This window comes from Scyliorhinus canicula, chromosome 14, assembly GCF_902713615.1.
Source record: "Scyliorhinus canicula chromosome 14, sScyCan1.1, whole genome shotgun sequence".
Classification (NCBI taxonomy): Eukaryota; Metazoa; Chordata; class Chondrichthyes; order Carcharhiniformes; family Scyliorhinidae; genus Scyliorhinus; species Scyliorhinus canicula.
Genome location: NC_052159.1, coordinates 102,724,478 through 102,743,189, shown reverse-complemented (window position 1 = coordinate 102,743,189; position 18,712 = coordinate 102,724,478). Strand labels below are relative to the sequence as shown.

Genomic DNA, 18,712 nt, shown 5'->3' with positions numbered 1-18,712 from the left:
GGTTTGCACTATGGGTTATTTGCTTTTCCTTTTGTACAGTACTATACAATGGCATATCATTGTTTTATATGCCAAAAATACCTCAAATTGTTTATTAAAAAAGGAATATTTATTTACTGGTAGATATATCATTTGCATATAATACAGTTTTCAAACAGTCAGCCTTTCTCTTAAAATAATAACTTTGTTGGATAGAAATGATTTTATGGACTGAATACACGACTCACTACTCTGCAAGGATTCCAATTCTTAAAATATTACAATGATTTGCAGAATTTGTACAAGACAGGAACCTCGACTCAGCAAGAAACCACAGTCAACGCATGAGAAGCTAAAATTCATAGGACTACAGAATGTGATTGAGGATAGGAATCTGGAGAGGGAGTCTTGGAATGACAAAGTTACAAGAGAGAGAGACAGAGAGAGAGACTATGTACCTGCTAAGGAACCAATAACAGACAATTCAGACCTTTGTATAGGAGATCATTTACTTCTCAAGCCTGTTCCACCATTTAATAAGGTCAAGACTAATGTGTATCCTAACTCCATTAAGCCATCTCAGTTCCATATCCCTTAAAGTCCTTGACAAGTAAAATTCTATCAACTTCTAATTCAAACGTTTTAATTGAATTACTGTTTTTTTTTTAAAAGGAGAGCCCAGAAGTAAAGGTGAGAATGTGGGAGAAACCATTGGCAGGTGTTTAAATACAGTTATGGTTTAAACCATGTAAAAACTGTGGCATGGAAGTATCAAATGGAGAACTGGCTATGGAGAAGGATAGAAATCAAGGAGGACAAGGGATAATCATGGCATGACAGTCACAGAGAATGTAACTCATGGCTAAGTGATATTAGAAGGACAAAAGCCAGCTGGAGAGATTAAAATAGGGATTTGAATGACAGATAGGTACAGAACTGGAACACAATGACATGTTCAGCAGCTCCAAAAAAAGGATTAGAGATGGGTAACAGTTGAAATGGATGGATAGGTCAATTTTAGGAGGGGGAGAAATGGCACTGACTTTGATGAGAAAGGGAAAGGTTTGAGGGAAGGCGTCATTAACAAAGTAAGTAAATAACATGGATTCTACCATCGCTTCAAAGGATGAATGTTTAGCAAAGAGTCTTTTAAGTGCTATTAGATTATCTCATCACCAGTCTTATTTTCTTCTTCAATTCCCCTCTCTACATATTGGACGCGATTTAACAGAAAGGTTTCTAAGTATCATTTCAGGCGGGTTAGGCTGGGAGTTTCTCACCGGCTCTATCGGCGATTTCCCCAAGACTATCTAACCACACTTAGTCACTTTTTTGGGCCCTGGTGAGTTCCTCTCAGGCCACACCCACACTTGAACTTTTTTTTAAAAACTTCATTTTTAAGTCACTGGGAGTCGAACCCGCTGGCCAGAACAGCTCCTCAGAGATCGGGCCACCATTTTAAAAGGGTGCCCTGATCTCTAAGTGAGCCCCCACACACTCACCAATGTCACCCCTCACACACACGTGGGTATTCCCCCCCCCCCCCCCCCAAAGTGTGGACACCCCTGCTGATTGTGTGCCACCCACCCCCCTTAACGGCTCTCAGGATCCCCACCACTCCCCCAACCTTCCAGAGGTCCCTTCATACCCACTCTTCACCTCCCCCACTCTTCATGCCCCCCATATACCTCTTTCCTTGGGAATGCCAACCTGGCACCCTGGCACTGCTCTTGCCAGCCTGGCAGCACCAAGATCCCCAGGCGCAAGGGGGAGAGCCACAGTGCCACCCTGCCCTGTCCCCGACCACCCAAGAGCCTCCAAAGGCCTGCCTGGTAGATCACCCTGGTGCCGTCCTGCCTGGCCCACGTTTATGTAGACCATTAAATGTTGATATACGAAAAGGACCTGGGTGTCCTTGTACATTAGCCACTAAAAGCAAGCATGCAGGTGTAGCAAGCAGATAAGGCAGCAAATGGTATGTTGGCCTTCTGGCCTTCAGTGTGTTATCGCCAGAGTTTAGAAAACTCCAAAGTATATCATGGAGTTCACCTAACCTACAACTGTTTCTTGATTTTGGTTACGATGAGCACAAGGACCTGCCTTTCAGGCGTTATTCAACAGAGGCCTGAAGCACTTTTAATCAAAAACAAGCTTTATTCTACAAATTTAGTTAACACTTTTATAAACACACAGAGTTAGCATTTTTATCAACTAACAACATAAATAACTCAGACAGCTACAATAATCTATGTATCACCCTTAATAAATTTCCCCTTTAACTGTTCCAAATTAATAACAAGATCCCATAAACCAGAAACCCCTTTCCAAAGGTGTGGCCCATCACACAGCACTCAAGACCTGATACGAATGCTCTTGTTTCCTTTCCAAACCAGCAGGTTTGAATTCCTTCCAGAAAGCAATTATTTCTTTTAAGTTATCAAGTAGTCTGGAAACAGCTTTTAAAATGAAGATAGAGAGACACGCCAAGATACTTCTCTTTCTGAGCACAACAGCCAAATGTGAAAACAAAAGCAAAAAAGCTCAGAGCCACCAAAACAAGCCCCAAACCAAAGCGAAAGTAAAACCAAATTCCAGAGCTACAGCCCAGCTCCACCCACATAATGGCAGCACTGAAACCATGTGATTAGACAAAAACATTTCTTAAAGGGACACTTCCATGACAAGTGCAAGAGGAGTTGAATGCAGAGGAAAAATGGCTTCCTGCAGCTGTAGAGGGCCTTAATGAGAGCACACCTGGACAAGGAGTACAGCTTTGATTTCCTTATCTAAAAAAATATACACTTGTCATTGAAGGAGTGCAGTGTAGGTTCTTTGGACTGATTCCTGGAATGGCAGGATTGTTGTATGAGGAGAGATTGGGTTAACAAAGCATGCATTCACTGGAGTTCAGAAGAATAAGGGGGGGGGCTCTAATTGAAAAGTGTAAAATTCTGAGAGGACTGGACAGACTGAATGACGTTTCCTAGGGCTGGGTCAGTCTCAAGGATACGGGGTAGACTATTTAGAACCGAGATGAGAAAAACTTCCTCACTCAGGGGGTGGTGAACCTATAGAATTTTCCAGAACAGAAGGCTGTGGAGGCCAAGTCACTGAATATATTTAATAAGGAAATAGATTTCTAGACTCTAAAGGCATCAAGAGGTGTCAGGAGGGCATGGCACCTCTGAGATAGAGGATCAGCCATGATCACATTGAATGCAAGAGCAGGCTTGATGGGCTGAATGGCTTACCCCTGCTCCTAATTTCTGTTGTTTCAATGTCTATTGAAAAAAAAATCATCCACATTTAATATATCTTCCAATGATTACAATATCAGCCCTCACTTTATGGATGTTTGCAGTAAATTGAAGTATCTAAAGGTAAATCCACATGTCCCATAGACTGACAGTCAGTTTTAAGTATGCAAAGGGCAGAAGCAGCATACATCAGGACAAACAATATATCCACCTTTACGCCACTGAGTTATCCAATAAAGTTGCGGTGAAATATCCAGTACACATCCCTTATCACTTTGATACGATGAAAAATAATCTGCTTTCAAAGAATATTGTTTCGACAGGAAGTAGAAATCAGATATATCACAAGGAAATGTCATTCATAAGTAAAAGTGAGCAGTAGTCATTGGTTGTTCATTTCAAGACGTCAGAGACATTAAAGTTATAAAGTTACATCCATTTTTTATGTTGCACTTAAAAACAAATTTTAACATTTATTCCTCAAGTAAAACAAATACATCTAAACTTGGGGAAAATGGCTAACATTTACTTTCCATATATTTATTATAAAATCGCAAACGATATACAGTGCAAGAAAATGGCCAACAGAATACCAAGACATTGTAGATAAACGTAGTTTTCAAATGTTTGCCCATGAGCAGCATCAGGAGATCCCAGTTAGATGACTTAAAAAAGACCAGTCAGTGAACCTGATTTTGCTCAGCTGGATGATATCTGTAAAGACCAGAGATGCACACAAAATATCTTTCTGGTTCATCTGGCTTGACTCTTTAAAAACAGATCAAATATATTGAAAGTCAATCCATACAGCTAAAACAAATTCAAAAACAGCGTCACATTTTACTTACGGTATTGCAAGTTCCACCAATGTATTGCACAACCATTTCCCTTTTGATGCTCAGGTCTTTCTTGCGCAGAGGAGCCTTCCGTTCTTCATTTAAGTTCATATCTTCCTGTGAAGATAACAATTAGCTGGATTAACTTGCTGAAACACTGTATATTGCCAAGTTAATAGTTATGACAAGCGAAAAAATCCCATCATAAAACCTATATTGACTGGTGTCACCTCATGTCTATTGTGACCTTTACAAGCAATTTTTAAACACAAAGCTCAATTTATAATTTTCCAGATTCAGGCATCCAAAAGATAATCTCCTAAATTTGAGCAAGGAATCTCCTGAAAGACAGTACAGCTTGCACCTATATTCTGCTTTTCTTCTCATTCTCAGGATGTTTCCAGTGCTTCACAGCCAAAAAAGTACTTTTTTTTTATTTGATGAAAATGTACATTCCAGAGTTATATTGACAAATCCAACAACCAATCCTTTTCTTCTTTTTTAAAAAATAATTTTTATTGAAATTTTTACAAAATATAAACATCTTAACTCTATTAACAAACAACCGCGGTAACACCCCAAGAACAATACCCCCCCCCCAACTTCAAGAGCAACTTCAAACAAAGGGAAAAAGAAAAAAAACAAAAGAGCACCCAAACAACAAAAGGGAAAGAAATAGCACCCGCCACATCCGACAGACCCATGTACACAGTTTTTCTTCCCCCCAATCCCAACCTTCCCCCCTCCCCCGGGTTGCTGCCACTGTCGGCTTATTTCCCTACCGTTCCGCCAGGAAGTCCAGGAAAGGCTGCCACCGCCTGAAAAACCCTTGTACTGATCCCCTCAGGGCAAATTTCACCCTCTTCAATTTAATGAACCCCGCCATATCATTGATCCAGGACGCCACGCTTGGGGGCCTCGCATACTTCCATTGGAGCAAGATCCTCCGCCGGGCTACTAGGGACGCAAAGGCCAGAACACCGGCCTCTTTCGCCACCTGCACTCCCGGCTCCACTGCCACCCCAAAAATTGCGAGTCCCCAGCCTGGCTCGACCCTGGATCCCACCACCCTCGACACTGTCCTTGCTACCCCCTTCCAAAACTCCCCCAACGCTGGGCACGCCCACAACATATGGGCGTGGTTCGCTGGGCTCCCCGAGCACCTAGCACACCTGTCCTCGCCCCCGAAAAACCTACTTATCCTCGACCCAGTCATGTGGGCCCTATGCAGCACCTTCAACTGTATGAGGCTAAGCCTCGCACAGGAAGAGGAAGAATTCACTCTCTCCAGGGCATCCGCCCACGTCCCTTCCTCAATCTCCTCACCCAGCTCCTCTTCCCATTTACCCTTCAGTTCCTCCACCGAGGCCTCGTCTACCTCCTGCATTACCCGGTATATGTCCGAAATCCTCCCTCCTCCAACCCACACCCCCGAGAGCACCCTGTCCCGTACCCCACGTGGGGGCAACAAGGGGAACCCCTCCATCTGCCGCCTGGCAAACGCCCTAACCTGCATGTACCGAAACATGTTCCCCGGGGGGAGCCCAAACTTCCCCTCCAACTCCCCCAAGCTCGCGAACCTCCCCTCCACAAACAGGTCCCTCAACCTCCTAACCCCTGCCCTGTGCCAGCCCAGAAATCCGCCATCAATGCTCCCTGGGACAAACCGATGGTTCCCCCGTATCGGGGCCTCCATCGAGCCCCCCCATTTCTCCCCTGTGCCGTCTCCATTGCCCCTAAATTTTGAGGGTAGCCGCCACCACCAGGCTCGTGGTATACCTCGTTGGAGGGAGCGGCAACGGCGCCGTTACTAGCGCCTCCAAGCTCGTGCCCACACAAGACGCCGCCTCCATCCTCTTCCATGCTGCCCCCTCCTCGTCCATTACCCACTTACGCATCATCGCTGCGTTGGCAGCCCAATAGTACCCACAGAGGTTGGGCAACGCCAGCCCCCCCCCCTATCCCTGCCACGTTCCAAGAACACTCTTCTAACCCTCGGAATCCCATGCGCCCACACAAATCCCGTGATACTCCTGTTGACCCTCCTAAAAAAGGCCTTCGGGATAAGGATGGGAAGGCACTGGAACAGGAACAAAAAGCTCGGGAGCACCGTCATCTTAACGGACTCCACCGTCACCCGCCAGTGACAGCGGTAACATATCCCACCTCTTAAACTCCTCCTCCATCTGCTCCACCAACCTTGCGAGCTTGAGCTTGTGGAGGGCCCCCCAGCTCCCCGCCACCTGGACCCCTAGGCACCTGAAGCTCTTCCCTGCCTGCTTCAATGGGAGCCTACCAATCCCCTCCTCTTGATCCCCCGGATGTACCACAAACACCTCACTCTTGCCCAGGTTCAACTTGTACCCCGAGAAACCCCCGAATTCACTAAGAATCCTCATCACCTCCGGCATCCCCCCCACCGGGTCCGCCACATACAGCAACAGGTCGTCCGCGTACAGCGACACTCTATGCTCCTCCCCACCCCGCACCAGGCCCCTCCAGTTCCCTGACTCCCTCAGTGCCATGGCCAGGGGCTCAATTGCCAACGCGAAGAGCAAGGGGGACAGGGGGCACCCCCGTCTCGTCCTCCGGTACAGCCGAAAGTACTCCGACCTCCTCCTATTTGTGGCTACACTCGCCATCGGGGCCTCGTAGAGCAGCCTCACCCACCGGATAAACCCCTCCCCAAACCCAAACCTCTCCAACACCTCCCACAAATACTCCCACTCAACCCTATCAAAGGTCTTCTCCGCATCTAATGCCACCACTATCTCCGCCTCCCCTTCCATGGCCGGCATCATAATGACATTGAGGAGCCTTCGTACGTTTGTATTCAGCTGCCTTCCCTTCACAAACCCCGTCTGGTCCTCATGAATGACCCCGGGCACGCAATCCTCTATTCTAGTGGCCAGGATCTTTGCCAGCAGCTTAGCGCCGGCGTTCAGTAGCGAAATCGGCCTATATGATCCGCACTGCAGAGGGTCCTTGTCCCGCTTCAGGATCAAGGAAATCAGCGCCCGTGACATAGTTGGGGGCAAAGCCCCCCCCCCCCTCCCTTGCCTCGTTAAAGGTCCGGACCAACAGGGGGCCCAACAGGTCCAAATACCTTTTATAAAATTCCGCCGGAAACCCATCCAGCCCCGGCGCCTTCCCCGACTGCATGCTCCCTATCCCCTTGACCACCTCCTCCAGCTCGACCGGCGCCCCTATTCCCTCCACCTGCTCCTCCTCCACCCTCGGGAATCGCAGCTTGTCCAAGAAGCGCCCCATTCCACCCCCCTCCACCGGGGGTTCAGACCGGTACAGTTCCCCATAGAAGTCCCTGAAGACCCCATTAACATCTACACCCTCCGCACCACCTTCCCAGCTCTATCCATCACTCCCCCAATCTCCCTGGCCGCATCTCGCTTCCGGAGCTGGTGCGCCAGCATCCTGCTCGCCTTCTCCCCGTATTCATACACTGTGCTTTCCTCCACTGAGCTTCCGCCTTTCTGGTAGTCAATAGGTCAAATCTGGCCTGAAGGCTATGCCTCTCCCCCAGCAATTCCTCCTCTGGGGCCTCCGCATATCTCCTATCCACCTGCACCATCTCCCCTATCAGTCTCTCTCCCTCTGCTCCCCCCTCTCCCTATGGGTTCGGGTGGAGATCAATTCCCCCCTCATCACCGCCTTCGATGCCTCCCAGACCGTCCCCACTCGAACCTCCCCGTTATCATTGGCCTCAAGGTACCTCTCGATACACCCCCGAACCCTCTCGGCCACCTCCTCATCTGCCAACAGCCCCACCTCCATGCGCCAGAGCGGACGTTGGTCCCTCTCTTCCCCCAGCCCGAGGTCCATCCAGTGCGGGGCATGATCTGAAACGGCAATGGCGGAGTATTCCACATCCTCCACCCTCGACACCAACCCCCTGCTCAGGACAAAAAAAAATCAATCCTAGAGTAGGCCTTATGTACGTGGGAGAAAAACGAGTATTCCCTGGCCCTTGGCCTCGCAAACCTCCAGGGGTCCACCCCCCCCATCTGGTCCATGAATCCCCTCAGCACCTTAGCCGCCACCGGCCTCCTATCCGTCCGGGACTTGGATCGATCCAGTGGGGGATCCAGTACTGTGTTGAAGTCCCCCCCCATGATCAGCTCCCCCACCTCCAGGTCCGGAATGCGGCCCAACATACGCCGCATAAACCCCGCATCGTCCCAATTTGGGGCATAAACATTCACCAACACCACCCGCTCCCCCTGCAGCTTGCCACTCACCATCACATATCTCCCGCAACTGTCAGCCACCACATTTAACGCCTCAAACGACACCTTCTTCCCCACCAGGATTGCCACCCCCCTACTCTTCTCATCCAGCCCTGAGTGGAATACTTGGCCCACCCATCCCTTCCTCAGCCGAACCTGGTCCACCACTCTCAGGTGCGTCTCCTGGAGCATGGCCACATCCACCTTCAGTCCCTTCAGATGCGCAAATACCCGGGCCCGTTTGACCGGCCCATTCAACCCCCTCACATTCCAGGTTATCAGCCGGATCCGAGGGCTCCCTGCCCCCCTCCCCTGCGATTAGCCATACCCCATCCCTTGCCCACCCCTGGCCAGCGTCCCCCGCTCTGCCAGTTTCCCCCCCCCCCTCTGCCCGCACCCGACCCCTGCTTAAAAACCCCTATAGAAAAAAAAACAGTACGACATTCTTGCACTAAACCAAGCAAATGCAAATACAATATTATACAACATCCCCCATCCTAGACCCTCAGTTTGAGTCCAATTTCTCGGCTTGCACAAAGGGCCACGCCTCCTCCGGGGACTCAAAATACTGGTGCCGATCCTTATAGGTGACCCACAGACGCGCTGGCTGCAACATGCCGAACTTCACACTCCGTCTGTGGAGCACCGCCTTCGTCCGGTTAAACCCGGCCCTCCGCCTCGCCACCTCCGCACTCCAGTCCTGGAAGATCCGCACCTCCATGTTCTCCCACTTGCTGCTCCGCTCCTTCTTGGCCCACCGGAGCACACACTCACGATCCACGAACCGATGAAACCTCACCAACACCGCCCGCGGCGGCTCGTTCGGCTTGGGCCTCCTAGCCAGAATTCTGTGGGCCCCCTCGAACTCCAAGGGCCCCTGGAAGGACCCAGCCCCCATCAGCGAGTTTAACATAATCACCACATAGGCCGCTAGGTCCGACCCCTCCAGCACCTCCGTGAGGCCCAGGATCCGCAAATTCTTCCTCCTCAACCGGTTGTCCAGCTCCTCGAACCGCTCCTGCCAACTTTCATGGAGCGCCTCGTGCATCTCCACCTTCCCCGCCATGGCCACGACCTCGTCCTCCCTTTCGGAGGCCTGCTGCTGCAGCTCCCGGATCGCAGCCCCCTGGGCTGTCTGGGTCTCCATCAGTTCCCTGTTGGTTACCTTCAGGGACTCCAGCAGCTCCAACTTCAGCTCTTGGAAGCAGCGCAGCAGAATCACCTGCTGCTCCTGGGCCCACTTCCTCAGCTCCTCGAGGCCTTCGCCGGCCGCCATTTTATCTTCCTGCCCCCGTATTTTCAGAGGCGCTTTCCTCGGTTTTTTCTCTGCCCCGCTCCTGGTCCAGACCATGGGACCGTTGGGGTCGACTCCTGTCCTCTTCCCCCGTTGGGATTCGCCGCGACAGCTCCGTTGGGGGCCCTGAAAAGAGCCCCAAAGTCCGTTCTCCGCAGGAGCCGCCGAATGTGCAGCTTAAATGCTCATTGCCGCCACCGGAAGTCCAACCAATCCTTTTCTAATGGCTCCACAAACAGTAAGAACCAAATCGCCTGTTGAATTATGTCATCTACAAATGGAGCAGTAATACCATTGCTCGCTCCCTCCTGTTTTAGAGTTCAGAGCCCTCTCTCTGTTACATTGAGGTATCCATCACAAATATAGAAAATTTCAGTCGAAAGGAACTCTGCCTACTTATATCACACTTGTGTGAACAGTCAGAGGTTCTGGAGGACATTCTCAAATCCTAAAGCAGCATTTGCACGGATAAAAACACAAGGCTACTGTTTAAAAAATTATCTAATCACTAACAACAGTGAACAAATTAAACAGTGAGCCCTCTATTTTTTACCTTCTATCATTGAATTTTAATTTGGCCAAAAGTTAACCTCTACTGCATAACCTTTGTGTGCGTGTGTGTATGCACGCATGCATGAGTGTAAAGGTCAGGATATGTGTTTACCTTTTCAAATATCTAAAGCCTTTTGCCACTGACAAAGCCATCCTGCCTTTCCCCCAATGTTGAGTGAAATTCACTGTGAACTCATTAGCCTAAACCTTGGCTGATTTTCTAGGTCACCCATCACAATCTGTTAATTGACGATGCCGCTAGAGCCCCAAGTTAATAATCTCGGTAGAGGACAGTAACATGTTTATTTTTGTTTAGAATCCGATAAATCCAATGTTTAAGAATGAAAACACAAAGTTTAAAACAAAAGATTTTGACTACACCAAAACCAATGAACATAAATCTTATTGACTCCATCCTCAGTCACTTATGTTTGAGATTCTATGAAATCTGTTACATACAATCTAAAGTCGATCTCCTTCCATCCACTTTCTTTATACATCCATTCAACTTAACACTCCAAAACTCAAGCCAGATGCTTGTACTGAGTACTGTCCTGAGTACTGCTTCAACGGTTCATGTAAGGTTTTATGGTTCTTGGGCATTCCACCACTTCTGACAAGTTGCTCTCTTCAAGCCAAACAATAGTTACAAACACTCTGTTCAACATTGGCACATAACCACCTCAGGTCAGAACTCTAAAATAAATGCCAAATACTGCAGATGCTGGGAATGAAGTTCCGAAGAAGTCATGTTGTACTTGAAATGTGATCTCTGTTTCTGTCTTCACAGATGCTGCTCAACCTGCTGAGTTTTTCTTGCATTTTCGGTTTTCATTTTGGGTGAGAACGCTCCTGGTTCTAACCTTGTTTAGAACATAGAACAGTACAGCACAGAACAGGCCCTTCGGCCCTCAATGTTGTGCCGAACAATGATCACCCTACTCAAACCCACCAACCCCCCCCCCCCCCCCCCCCCCCCCCCCCCCCAAACAACCTTTACTTTTTAGGACACTATGGGAAATTTAGCATAGCCAATCCACCTAACCCGTGAATTGTGAAGTTTAGAATTCAAGTTCTCTCTCTCCATCTCATCAGCTTGGCTATACCAGAAGTTAAATTCAGAGTTGGTATAATCCTTCAGTTAACAAGTGTTGCAAGTGTTTTAGCCAAATCCAGAATTTCAACCAAACTCTGTTGAAAAATGTTTACTCGACTGCAGCTTATTCTAACTCTAAAACTAAACGATGTGAAAAGAGACTCATACCCTAGTTAACTTGTATTAATTTTTTTTCTGATATTTATCACCCAGGCTATCTGGTCACATGATAATTTACTGGACGCCAATGCGGTTTACCAGAAATCAGTTCCTAAGGAACTTAGATTCTTAAGGAACCATCAACACAAGATAAATTATTTTCTCCCCCGAAAAGCACATGGGCTATCACACTCAGCGGCATCTTTTTCCTGAGCTCCGGCTAGCTTGTGTTTTTTTAGTGTTACTTGACCAAAACCAACTAAAGCAGAGCAAAAAAGTAAAACTGCCAATTATTTCTGGCATTCATAGTATTTCTGAAATTTTATGCACACGTTCAAAAAATGGGCCCACACACCAGATCAGCTACATTTCTAATCAGATTATCGCTGTGGTGACTTTTCATTAATTGCACTCATTTGCAAGTGTTTGAGGTGGTTCTTAAAAGTTAACGGTTTTCCTTTAAGCACAAGGAAACTAATAGGCAGGTTTTAAAAGATTTTATTTTTTAAATTACCAACAAACCAATATAATTAGCATATTGTTCTGTATTTTTATTTTAGCTCTGTAAAAACAGTTTTGTTGCAGGTTATGGAAGAGATACCCTGGTTAAGAATGTTTATTTTTTGTGATAAATCCATTTCAGCTATATGAATGTAACTGAATCAATTTTACACTCAAATATATCACCCCTTTTGAAATAATCTTCACTTTTTAACACATTGCCAAACACTAACTCACGGAAGATTTTACAGTTGGCAATATGCATATCAGTTGAAACTTGTGGAAAACAAAATTTCACAAAACTAGATCAACTTTAGACACAGATTGCACCTGCATCAGAAGATGGAAAATCGAAGTGGATCGATCAAAGTAGCATGCTGAAGTACAGAGGTACGTCTCAAAAATACTTAGCTGCTAATCCATGAGAAGAGTACTGGCAACATTTTTTGCAATTATTTTATTCGTTCTTGGGATGTGGGGGTCCCTGGCTGGGGCAGCATTTGTGCCCATCCCTAATCGCCCTTGAACGGAGTGGCTTGCTGAGGCCAGTTAAGAGCCAACCACATTGCTTTGTGGATCTGGAGTCACATGTAGACCAGATCAGGTAAGGAGGCAGATTTGTGAACCAGATGGGCTTTTACAAAAATCAACAATGGTTTGATGGTCATTAGAGTTTAAATTTCAAATTTTTACACAATTCAAATGTCACCATCTGCCATGGTGGGTTCCAAACCCGGACCCCAGAGCATTACCCTGGGTCTCTGGATTACTTGTCCAGTGACAATACCACTATGCCACCGCCTCCCCATTAAGTCAATTCTGATTCTGAAAGATCAGCATTCAATATATAGACACCAAACAAGTGAATGCCGGAAATCTGAAATACAACAGAAAATGCTGGCAATACTTAGCAAACTGTGGCCTAATTCCCTTAATGTTGCTATCACCTTCCCAATATTTCCAGCATGTTCTGTTCCTGTTTCAGCATGGAGAAAATAAGAATTAATATGAAAAATCACAGTCAAGGTTCAGAAATATGTCTCCCTTCTTTCAGCCCAAACTATGTGAACTCATTTTTCAGATTATTGATCAAACAAGGTGTCTCACTAGCTTCTGACTAGATATCTCACTAGCCCCTTTTCCCAATGTCCTCATCTTTCCTGAATCCTTGGTCCCAATCATGTCATTTCCCTTCTTTCTCCCAACCATTTAACTTCTCACTGATTATCCTTTCTTATTTAGCTCTACCCTTTTCCCCTCCACCACATACCAGTCATACTTCACAATCCCTATCCTTTCATTTCGCTCTCTCCCTTTGTGGACTCTCTCTCTCATTGATCTTTCTCAATTCCCTCAATCCCACCCTATTTCTCTCAACCTTCATACCTTCCCTTCCTCATTTTATTACCTCTCTGTCACTTTTATTTTATTGTGGTTGCAATTGCTACCTCAGAAATTTCAATTGCTCTGTTCCTCGGAAACAAAGGAATGCCACGAAGGCAAGCTTTCTGTTCCAGACAGGACAGAGATGGCTAGATAACTTCTCCTCTTTTTCCTCACCTGTCAGTTGTGCACAACAATGTGTTTATTTTAAAGGAGTTTTTGTAAATCTCGAGTGTTGTAATTTTAATAAGGACTGGCTTTCTAGTATTCACACAACATTCAGAAATGTAAATGCAATGAAAACACTCACTCCCTCAAACACAAACGATCCCCAGGGCCAGATGGCATCTACCCCAGATTACTGAGGCTGACAAGAGATTAAATCGCTGGGCCTCTGACAAAAATCTTTGTCTCCTCATTGGCCACAGGTGAGATCCCAGAGGATTGGAGGACAGCCAATGTTGTACCGTTATGCAAGAAGGGTTGCAAGGATAATCTGGGTATTTAGAGACCAGTGAATTTGACATCAGTAATAGTGAAATTGTTGGAAAAGATTCTGAGATAGGGAGCAGGATTCTCCCTTCTGGGGACTAAGTCCCCACGCCCGTTGGAAAACAGGCGAGAATCACTCCGGACTTTTTCCTCAAAGGTTCGGGGTGATTCTCCGTTTTCCAGGGGGCTAGCAGAGCCCCAGTTTGCGTCCCGCAGCTCTGGCTGCCGGCGGGGCCCTGCTAGTGGGGCTGGCGGCGACCATGCAGCCACGTCTGTGCGCGACGGCCCACCTCGGCGCAGGCATCGCCAACATGGCGGAGACACAAAGCGGGCCCGCATGGAGGAAGGTAGGTCCCTCCCAAATCGCGATGGCCAATGATCAGTGGCCCCGCCACCGCTGAGGCCCCGCGGTGTGAGATATCCCCCCCCCCCCCACCCCCACCATGACCGTCACCGCGGCCACGGGACCCAGCTCCTCCCAGGTGATACCACATGTAAACCACACCGGCAGGAGTTCACCAGTCGACGGCGGAGAATCGTCATGGCGGCCTGTTCCAACGGTCCCCAACCGGCACCACATCGACAGCGCGCGTGGTACTGATCGACCACGGAGAATCGCCGGCACGGAGGGTCGAAGAATCCCGCCCAGGATCTGTGCACATTTGGAACTGATTGGTCTTGTTAGCGATAGACAGCATGGTTTTGTACGAGGGAGGTCATGTCTCACTAATTTGGTTGAATTTTTTGAGCAGGTGACAAAATGATTGACGAGGGAAGGGCTGTGGCTGTAATGCATATGGACTTTAGTAAAGCATTTGATAAGGTCCCTCATGGCAGGCTGGTGCAAAAGATTAGATCACATGGGGTCGGGGGTGAACTAGCTGAATGGATCCAGAACTGGCTTGGCCATAGAAGACAGAGGGTACCAGTGGAAGGGTGCTTTTCCAAATGGAGGTCTGCAACTAGTGGTGTTGCGCAGGGATCAGTTCTTGGACCTCTGCTCTATGCAATATATGTAAATGACTTGGAAGAAAACGTAACGGGTGATACTAAGATTGCAGGAGTTGGGGATAGTGACGATGATTGTCAGAGAATACAACAGGATATAGATGGGCTGCAAAATTGGGCAGAGAAATGGCAGATGGAATTTAACCAAATGCGAGGTGATGCATTTTGGTAGATCCAATTCAGATGGGAGCTATAAAATAAATGGCAGAACCATCAGGAGCATAGAGACACAGAGAGATCTGGGCATGCAGGTCCACAGATCCTTAAAAGTGGCAGCACAGGTGGAAATGGTGGTAAAGAAAGCATATGGCATGCATGCCTTCATAGGACGGGGTATCGAATATAAAAGCTTGAAAATTGTTACAATTATATAGAACGTTGGTTAGGCCACATTTGGAATACTGTGTCCCATTCTGGTCACCGCACTACCAGACGTTTGGAGAGAGTACAGGAAAGGTTTACCAGGATGTTGCCTGGTATGGAGGGTATTAGCTATGAGGAAAGATTGAATAAACTGGGATTGTTCTCCCTAGAGAGACAGAGGTTGAGGGGCGACCTGATAGAAGTTTGTAAAATTATTAGGGGTATAGATAGGGTGAACAGGTGGAGGCTTTTTCACAGGGCGGAAATTACAATTACAAGGGGGCACAAGTTCAAGGTGAGGGGAGAAAGGTTCATTGGAGATGTGCGGGGATGTTTGTTTGTTTTTTTTAACTCAGAGGGTGGAGGTGCCCTGGAATGCACTGCCAAGTGAGGTGGTTGAGGCAGATACGTTAGCGATCTTTAAGACTTATCTGGATAGGCACATGAACAGACGGGGCATAGAAGGATACAGGCGGTCGAGATAGGACACGTGATCAGCGCAGGTTTGGAGGGCCAAAGGGCCTGTTCTTGTGCTGAATTGTTCTTTGAACATACACAAGATGGAATTCTAGAGCCAAAGCATGCATTTAGGTTATTAACAGAGTAACACGAAGCAAATCATGTTACTTTAAATTAGTCCTTTAAAATGCAAGTGTTGCAGGTCTGAATGAGTTCCCTCTCATGGTTCTTTGGAACTAAATGGAAGTTAAACGTCTCTGGGTCTGCAGGTTACGTGCTGGCCGCGTTTCTGTACAGACAAACCTTTGCAGGTGTTGACAAATTAGCTCCTCTCTCAATGCCTGGGTTGATTGGTTGTATTTCTTCCTTATTGTTGAAGCATGGTCCCTCTTGTCCTGTTAGTGAACAGGCTGACTTGCCTCTGACTAGTTCTTGGAGTAATAGGATTTATTATCTGAAGCTGGTTTCAATCATATCACCAGATGATTAATGTTTCTATTGCATATACAAAGCATTTGAAATTGGACGTCATTGCCTCACAATGGGGGATATTCACATTTGCTTGTGATGAACCGATTTCTCCACACTTACTTTGTTAAGTCTGAAGCTTTCACAAACTGAGATCACTGAGGGGGAGCTACTGATTTTGAGTTTCCGTAAACACCCAGATAACAAAAGTGTCAATTCATAAATGGTCACGCATTTTGAATGCCTTTTCAAGAGAGGATCTTCCAACTACAGACATTTACATTTTAATACGTCTCCCAAAGCATGTTCAGACACAACTTAACCCTTTTTCGTCCAATAATCCGACCTTCAGCAGCCATATTTAAGTGCATTGAATTTACCTTTAAAAAAATAAAGAGCCCACATTGAATAACGTCCATATCTTGAAAGTTAGCAGTATGATAGATCTTTACTGGGCATGCTTCCAAGAATCTAGTACATAAGTGAAAGTCTTTGGCTTTAATAGAGGGTTCCACAGGTCTTGCAGATTTTGGAATGCAGAATATTAAACCAAAGCTAACTAGGTCACAGCCCACAACCAAGAGATTGCTGCTTAGGGCGTACAAACCCTTTTTTTGTGTTCCAACATCAGGGACACTTCTTTGACAACTCTCCACTCTTAGGAACCACAACCTGACATGTTATAATAAATTACCCAGATTGCTGGCCGCAGAGACAGCAACAATTTACCATTGAGAAACACTAGAAATAATGACCCTTACAAACTCTTGATTTCTCCAATTACTGGTCAAATAGGCCATATATTCCCAGTTAATGCTAAATCAATTTTTTTTATACAAGCAGCAGAAGCACTGGTCAAGCAGCAACAAATAGATAAATTTTGGTTCAAATTTAAAACAAAGTATTTCTGTTCAAAATTAGCTTGCTATTGGGTTCTTTTATTCAGTCCCTGTACATTAGGAAAGCAGGACTAAAGGCACTTTTAGCTGAATATCGTGTCCAAATTTCAAAGGGAAAAAAATCCCTCAACAACCAAAGGATGGTAACCAAGAAAACATGCCAGTGAACGAGAGCTTGAGGGGCCAATGAGAGACATCAGAAAGGGCCACGATCAGCAGGCAAACAAGACGGCAGGCTCACGAGGCGAAGGGGCCCGGCCACCCAGGAGAAGGCGGCCAACGACCCGAGCATCAGCCTCCACACCCCCGCCATCTGAGAAGCCTGAAAGCAGACATAGTCTTCCTGCAGGAAACATACCTGAGTGAGAAGGACTGGGTGGGACAGACGGATCATTTATGCTTTGTGACAAGGGCTTAGGGGTGTAGTCATAATGATTAGTAAGAGGACGAGATTTACGGTGAAAAGGATGGTTACGGACTAAGGGGAACGGTACGTCATGGTCAGCGGTATCCTGGACGGGGCACCGGTTGTCCTGGTTAATGTGTACATGCCCAATTGGGACGACACAGGCTTCATAAAAAGACCATGGCGGAAATCCCTGACATTGACACACACCGAGTGATCATGGTCGATGGACTGGACATGCCGGTCATGGGGGACGATAAGCGGGGGGACTGGGAGAGATCATGGAGTGTATCAGCTCCATGTAGGCGGGGAAGGCGTCGGGACCAAATAGGCTCCCGGCGGACCTCTGGAAGAAAATTGCAACCAGCCCTGGCCCCGTACCAAGGGACATGTTTGCAGATTCGTTGGCAAGGGGCACCCTGCCTCCGACACTATCACTGGACACAATATCGCTGATACCCAAAAAAAGACAAGGACCCGACGGAATGTGGGTCATATAGACCCACTTCACTGCTGAATGTAGACGAAAAGATACTCACAAAAGTCCTGCCAAGAGATGGAGAACTGCGTACTAGAAGTGGTTGCAGAGGATCAGACAGGCTTTGTCAAGGGTAGGCAGCTACCTGCGAACATCAGGCGGCTGCTGAATGTAATAATGACCCATTCTGGGGAGAGAACACCATAGGTGATTGTCTCCTGGATGCAGTAAAGGCCTTCAACCGAGTCGAATGGAAGTACCTCATCGAGGTGCTGGAGCGGTTTTAAGCTGGGGACATGATTCACCTCATGGGTAAAGCTCTTGGACAACGCCCCCAAGGTGAGCGTTCGGACCAACACCACTGGCTCTGAATACTTCCAGCTACACAGAGGCACAAGGCAGGGATGCCCACTGTCCTTGCACTTGTTTACCCTGAAAATTGAACCATTGGCGATCGCTCTGCGAGAGGCGAAAAAGCTGGAAGGGTATACAAAGAGGGGTCAGAGAGCACAAAGTATCACTCTCTACAGATGACCTGCTCCTTGAAAGTCTCGGACCCACATAACGGCATGAAAGCAATCATGCAATTTCTGAGAGTTTTGAGCCTTCTCGGGCTACAAAGTCAACTTGGACAAGAGCAAGTGAACCCAAATGGGGGAGGGACACAGCTGGAGGGACTACCATTCAAATCCAACCAAAACAAATTCTGCTACCTGGGGATCCAGATAGCCCACGACTGGACACAAATCCACAAGTAGAGCCTGGCCAGTCTGACGGAGGAAGCAAAAAAGCACCTGCAGAGATGGGACCCACTCTCGCTTTCCCTGGAGGGGAGAGT

General features: G+C 47.2%; 1 protein-coding gene across 4 annotated transcripts in view; it reads right to left on the bottom strand.

Moving 5' to 3' along the window:
- The window catches only part of LOC119977295 (protein diaphanous homolog 3-like), a 729,004-nt gene that overhangs the window by 629,274 nt on the left and 81,018 nt on the right, over positions 1-18,712 (bottom strand). For all 4 annotated transcript variants that reach the window (XM_038818049.1, XM_038818051.1, XM_038818050.1 and 1 more), the window contains exon 4: positions 4,085-4,189. In XM_038818049.1, the coding sequence (XP_038673977.1) occupies positions 4,085-4,189 (105 nt within the window). The remainder of the gene's footprint in view (positions 1-4,084; positions 4,190-18,712) is intronic.